General features: G+C 38.7%; 2 protein-coding genes across 2 annotated transcripts; both read right to left on the reverse strand.

Annotated features, from left to right (window-relative positions):
- Positions 1-646: 646 nt before the first annotated feature.
- LOC120438094 lies at positions 647-2,134 on the reverse strand. Its single transcript, XM_039608536.1, has 5 exons — positions 1,620-2,134; positions 1,443-1,520; positions 1,061-1,224; positions 849-968; positions 647-774 (listed from the first exon to the last, which is right to left on the reverse strand). The coding sequence occupies exons 1-5, from the start codon at positions 1,978-1,980 to the stop codon at positions 685-687; spliced, it is 813 nt and encodes a 270-aa protein (XP_039464470.1). The 5' UTR covers positions 1,981-2,134; the 3' UTR covers positions 647-684.
- Positions 2,010-3,883, reverse strand: LOC120435329. The gene is made up of 8 exons (XM_039604714.1): positions 3,637-3,883; positions 3,375-3,514; positions 3,035-3,239; positions 2,856-2,957; positions 2,580-2,770; positions 2,355-2,496; positions 2,134-2,270; positions 2,010-2,066 (listed from the first exon to the last, which is right to left on the reverse strand). The coding sequence occupies exons 1-8, from the start codon at positions 3,881-3,883 to the stop codon at positions 2,010-2,012; spliced, it is 1,221 nt and encodes a 406-aa protein (XP_039460648.1).
- Between the last annotated feature and the right edge of the window lie 2,714 nt (positions 3,884-6,597).

The following is a 6,597-nucleotide window of genomic DNA, read 5'->3' on the forward strand; positions in this document are numbered from 1 at the left end:
ATAAAAAAAAAGCATGTGAGTGTACTGTATGTGTGAACACTCAAGATCAGCAGAACATGATCTGGGGATGCACTTAACCTGGAACACTGAACAGGTTCCTGAAAATTCTGGAACAAACCAAAAATGCTTATAAAAATGTGACCTCAAAAGTGAAACATATTGTTGGCCACCAAATCCTGCCTTTGTGTATAATGGGTCAAGAAAGAGGATTTCTCTTTTAGGTGGCTTCAGTACCTAAAAGACAGTTAGCCATGACTTCAAACCTGAAAACAATGTCATTGCAAGCGATCACAATCAAAGACTTTTGAAACTGTGTCATAAAAGCTTGAATACATCTCAGACACATAGCAAAATTCTAACAGTTTGTATGTGTCAAAAACAAGACTTACACACAACTGGAAATGACCAGGTGTCCAGAGAGGAGAACTATGATGTCCATCTTCTGAGCATCAGTCTGAAACACAATTTTATTTTTAAGTATTCGGTATATGAACTCTCACCAAAGTTATAAAAAAAAATCATTTTGATTACTTGCTTGTTTCTTTAAAGGGCGGTACACTTACAGGAAAGGACTGCAATGGATCACAGCCATAGGGTGCAAGCCAAGTCCGGGTGACATACAGATTTTCTATGTAAATGCTTATCCCTAGAATGTAAAAACAGCACATTTAAAACAACAACTCTTTAAATTAAAGCTTGACGATCCTCGTATACAACATACAGTACCTTTGACTGAACAATTTTAGTGATAAGCTCAAAACAGCCATTTCCAATCTGAAACAGAAAAAATCATCAAAAAAATGAATGTACACTTTATTATTTCATATTCATAGAAACAAAATACTTACAGTTGATTCCATTTGTTTGTTTAAACCCAGTGTCCAAAAATCTGCCTGCGTGATGCATCCAGAAGACGTTTCAACAATCAGCTCATCTTTGGGTCTGCTGATGTCCAGAACATAGTTGAGCTAAAAAACAGAGAGGTGTCATAGACTGTGGATGACAAAATCAGATAAGCACTAAAAGTTGCACTTTGCGACATCTGAAAACTTTAACATACAAGCTGTTGTTGGCCCGGGTGCGGTACAAAACACCATGATGAACGGCTGGCCAAAATGTTCTCAGGCTTTGTCAGAGCTTCGCACGGTGGTCCACACAGGTCAGGAAAAGTTGCATCTGTTGACCTTCTATTGGCTTTCTTGTTGTCAACTCTTACCTGAGGTTCTATAGGGATTTTAACAGGTTTCAGACAGAACACTACATAGAATGCATATTAAATGCATACAAATGCAAGAAAAATAAGCACTATTTATAGAAGGAAATTCATTTGAAACAGCATGTAACAAATTCGTTTATGAGCCCTCAACTACAACAAGATAATGAATGCAAGATTATTATTTCACCTATATATGACAATCACTATTCAAAATAAGAAATTTTACCAGTGTCACCAGACATTGAAGGTGCTGGGTTCAACACCGTTTCTGTGGTTTCTCTGGGTTTATTGCACACCTGTGGGGCTAGGTACACAAAGAAAAGAATATACACACACAGATAGGAACAAATCTAACATGTGAACAATGGTAGCCTTCTGGTCATGAGACAATGCATGTACTTACCTACGACAGCTTGACCCAGTGCCGACAATGAGATATTGATCTTTCCAAGTCGACCATGTCTGAGCTGCCTCTCCACAAGTTTCTTGTTGGTGACAGTGTTATAATGATGAGTTATATTTCTCATCAGAAACACATGTGTGGATGGACTCATATTACTTAAAAAGTAATTGCTTTTCCTCATGTTTGCAAAGAACTGTTCAACAACTTGACTGTTCAGCCAGCCTTTCAGCTCTGGGACAAGTTGAATTCTGCGTAATATGTCCTTGGGATCTTTTGTATTTCCCTCATGAAATCTGTCATACAGGACATAATGGTCAGATGATCCAGTGACAGGATGAGGATTTTCATTTACACTATCCATCCTTTCATGTAGCCATGGAAGATTCACTTTCAGGCTTCCATCCTGTGCAGCCTTGACATTTTCCTCAGTGGGCTCAGCCAGTCGACCTTCATGTGGATGAAATGGCAGTTTATCAGGAACCCGCAAATTGGTGTGTGCCACCAAACCCCTTGCAAAATCGTGAACACAGACGTTTGGCATGTGCTTCCAGGACAGGAGAAGGTCAGCAAAATCCCGGGGACTTTCAGCACGAAGATTAAATTTAACACTGTATACAATGCCATGTGGACATAGTATTACAGACCATCCTCCTGCAAGCAAAGATTTAAAAAGTTGTTTGTGATTGTAATTACATATTTTAATGCTACTTCTAATAATCGCTAAGTGATGCTTACCAGAGGCCCCCCATATGCTTTGAAAGACCTTATCATATGTCTGCCTGCTCTTCATCTTCTCCTTCAGTCTGGTGATGAGATCAAAGCGGGAGCCTTTGGAGTCGATGCTGCAGGCTTTACACAATTTTCTCACCACTCCAACCTGACAGTAATTAGGGAAAAATGTAAATGGAACAACCCCAGAACTTTATGTCACATATTCTGAAAACTTAAAAGCACTGTTACCTTTTGTTTGGTGAGTTCATCCAACAGACGGTCTTCTGTGACACTGCTAAGCTTTGCTTCATGTGAAGAGCTTGTTCCTACTTTTTGAAACTCTGTGTTAAGCACAATGTCACTTGTTCGAGTTTCACTCCCGATCCATGGTGCCCAGTGCGTGTAACTTGGTGGAACTGAAAATCGATTCTTCACGCCGCCTACAGAAAATGGCATGTTTTTAATTACAATCTAAATTACTGTAAAACACTGAATGACTTTCAATAAGTTTTTGCCATCACTCACTTGGAAAAAACCCACGGCTTATCATTTCCAGGTGAATAGAGTTCCAAAAACCTTCAATGTCATGTTCACCATTGAAGTCTTCCGGGGCTTTGAGGTCACTCACTATAATAAATTGACTCATAAGAACATGCACATAATGTACACAATGAACTATAAACACAAATGTACATTAAACTTACCTGCTAACTTGAACACCCCTTTTCTGTGTAAGTCCATAACTACCACAGGGGGGTGAAACCCACAGTTTATGCAGGAGTACATGTAGTCTGTGTCAGTCAAAGCCTCAAAATGGCAATAAGCATGAAAAATGGTATCCCTAGAAGGAAACTTCACTCTTCTTAAGCCCTCCAATGAGTCAATGACCCTTGAAGCCGATACATGGTTCTGTAATATGACAATAGGGTGAAGAAGACTATGATTACACAGTTATTTAAATTTGGGCACCAACATATCATAATGACACAAACACATTTTTAAAGCAATCTTCAGATGAGTATATTTTATTTTTGTGATCCTCACCTGCAGATTTTCTCTCAAAAAAAGGCAGAGTTCAAGAGACAACACAACGTGGTTGTCAAAGTTGTGAAGCCCATCTGTCCACTCCTGGTATCTGTAGACCATGTGGCACTGAGGACACGATCTATGGTGTGTTGAAACATCTGTTAAAGACAAATCACATTAATGTCAAAACATCAGTATAGGAACAATTATAACTAATTATTTCACACTGATGTTTAATCTTATTCAAAATTTATTTGAATAAGAAAAAATTAAAACTTACTCTCAATCACTCCCATCATGCTGACAATCCTCGCTTTATTGGTAACTAGAACAGCCTCATCAAGTTTAGGGTGCTCTGGGCACACCTGGCACAACGTTTCACATGGAAAGAGCTGTTTCTGATGATCCATTTTCTGTGAGATGACATTTTCTGAAAGAGATCCAGGAATTTTTTTCTCTTTAAACATATAGCGGATACTCCTTTCGATAGCAGCATTGTCCTCAAAGGAAGAACTCTCCTGAGTCATCTGTGATGGGGTGCTTGATGATAGTGGTACAGTTGATTTGAAGATGTCTCTCTGTGTCTGGAAGAGATGCCATTTAGCTATGTTTTTATGAGGACATGATATTCGTGGCTTTGCACAAGCACAATGCCAGGTGTTCCTCTGAGCATTGTAAGTCACAAATATTCTGCCAAGACGGCAGAAACTGTGTATTTCCGGCTCAAATACAGACAAACAGATCTGTGTTGAGGATCCACCAAAATCCACCCTTACACAAAGTGGAGCATGTGCCATCTGGGCAGCTTTCTGTCTCTTTATGCATGTAGCAGCTTTGGCCTCTCCAAAAATTTAAGGTCCACCATTTCCATCACGATGTGCTCTTGAAGAAAAACCTCCTTTACAGTTTCTCGGCAGTAATCTAGTGAGCGAAGGTGCTCACATAAACTGAAGCCAAGTCCGCTCCGCTGGGCCAGCAACTGGTATTGCTGACATTCCTCCAGCTCACATCTGATATTGTGAGACATCCCCCATGTTTTCCTCTGAACGTGAACTGGCACAGAAAACCCATGGCCAGTTCTCTGCACAGCAAATAACCCTGTAGTTTCATCTACACAAACACACTGCAGATGACTGGCCAGGGAAACATCGATTGATCGGTTGGAGTGCTTCCTCATCATGTGAGCCTTGTAGTTTTTGGTACGAAGAGTAAGGCCACAGTGAGGGCATGTCATTTTCATGGACTTTCCATCAGCCGCAGTTTTATTGAACACAGAGGGTAGAGCATATGAATGTTCTAACAAAGATTCAGAAAATGGTTCAGATACCGAAGACAAAACCCTGGGGGAGATGGGGCTCCTCGAAGAGTACTGCCGGAAGAATAGGGGTCTCCTCGGAGAGTTCAGCGGGAGCAGTCCTGATAATGGTGGCTGACTTGGCATTGAAGAATGCTGACAAGACAATAAATGCCTTGCCATATCCCCACGCCGTATGATTGTAATCTTACAGACAGGGCAGTGAAAGTGTCCTGTTGTCCTACAAGGCAGCCTGCACCGGCATATCATTTTATCTGTAAGAGAAAAAAAACAAACAAACAAACAGACGTAATTTAAATGTAGTTGTATAGAATGCAATCAATTTATCTAACAATCAGATTGTACATGTTGACAAAAACATCCAAGCCATGCTCAATAATGAAAGCAAAATGGTATGGATCACAAAAGTTATGTCAAGAAAAGTGGTGAAAAGTAAATAAAATATATTTTATAATATAATATATATATATATATATATATATATATATATATATATATATATATATATATATATATATATTATTATATTTTATAAAAACACTATTTTTGTTGCAGATGAATGCACTGAACTGTACAATGTCAACAGCAACTTTTAAGCCAACAAAGATACTGCAGAAGTCCTTAAAAAGTGCATATTTATAACTATAAAGTATATTTAATACAAAGATACCGTTGAAATGCAAAGCATTTTTATATGCACACTTAGATGCTCCTCAATCTTTGCCCTGACGGTGGGGCTGAAAGTGGGGCACAGAGGGCAGTGAAAGAGTCCTCTGCAACACGTGTTGCATTCCTGCAATTCTGGCTTTAAGCCCGAATTCCAGATTGATATGTGCATCTAAAACAGAGAGAAAAACAGATTAACACCATATACACATTTAAGTTCAGGTTTTAGCAGAAATAACAATTTACCGTTGGCATGTAATAGATTTGGGAAGAAAATTCTTGAAAAAACCCCCAAATATTTTACAAGACACTTTAATTTTGTGAGATATGTTTCTATTGACATATAACAGTCAATTGAACAGGGGCTAACTAAAATCTGGGCAATAAAAAAAAGCTGTACAGAATAGAATAACGAATAGAAGTATTGAGAAATATATAAATCTGTTTGTGACGTAATTTACGGTGTTGATGCTAACCAAAGGTGTCACAAGTACACACGTTCCTTACTACAGTTTAGATACCTCTGTTTAAAAATGATCAAATAAAAGTAGAAGCATTGACTCGACTTTTTAGTCAAGTGGAAGTAAGAAGTACAGGGTCTAAAATATAATTTATGTACAAAATTTTGAAGTAATCTTGCGTCCCAAAGCACGCGCATGGGTGGCTGATTTACAAATGTACGGATTACAAAGTACAGATACGCTGTGCTAAAATGTGAGAAGTAGAAGTATAAAGAAGTATACAGTAGGCACAAAAAGTACAGCAGTAAAGATACCAGAAAATTCTACTTAAGTACAGTATTGAAGTATTCGTTATTTTGCATCTCTGACGCCAACAATAAATCATACTCTAATGCAAAATGTGTTTTTTTCTTCTTCTCGCCCACAGAAGCCGTTAATCCAGCTCTCTTACTACTTAAACCAGGCCCAGGAAAAAGCATATTTGTGTGTTTCTCTGCCATGGAGCACGATGAAAAAAAAAAATTAAAATAAGAAGGAATGTTGTTGTAACATAAAAAAAGTGGCAACATGATCATTGTAAGAAAACTAGACGATTCCTAGAATTATGAAATCACTAACGGCAAATTTATTTAAGAAAGACTCTGTCCCAACCTTTGCGATCAACTTGCAAGACTTCCACGGTATCCATGCGTGTTTATGGCTACTGTGGAGGTCACGTGCTTCCGGCTACTGTGGAGGTCACGTGTATCCGGTTACTGTGGAGGTCACGTGTATCCGGTTACTGTGGAGCTCCACAGTG

The sequence above is a fragment of the Oreochromis aureus genome, linkage group 3 (genome assembly GCF_013358895.1).
Source record: "Oreochromis aureus strain Israel breed Guangdong linkage group 3, ZZ_aureus, whole genome shotgun sequence".
Classification (NCBI taxonomy): Eukaryota; Metazoa; Chordata; class Actinopteri; order Cichliformes; family Cichlidae; genus Oreochromis; species Oreochromis aureus.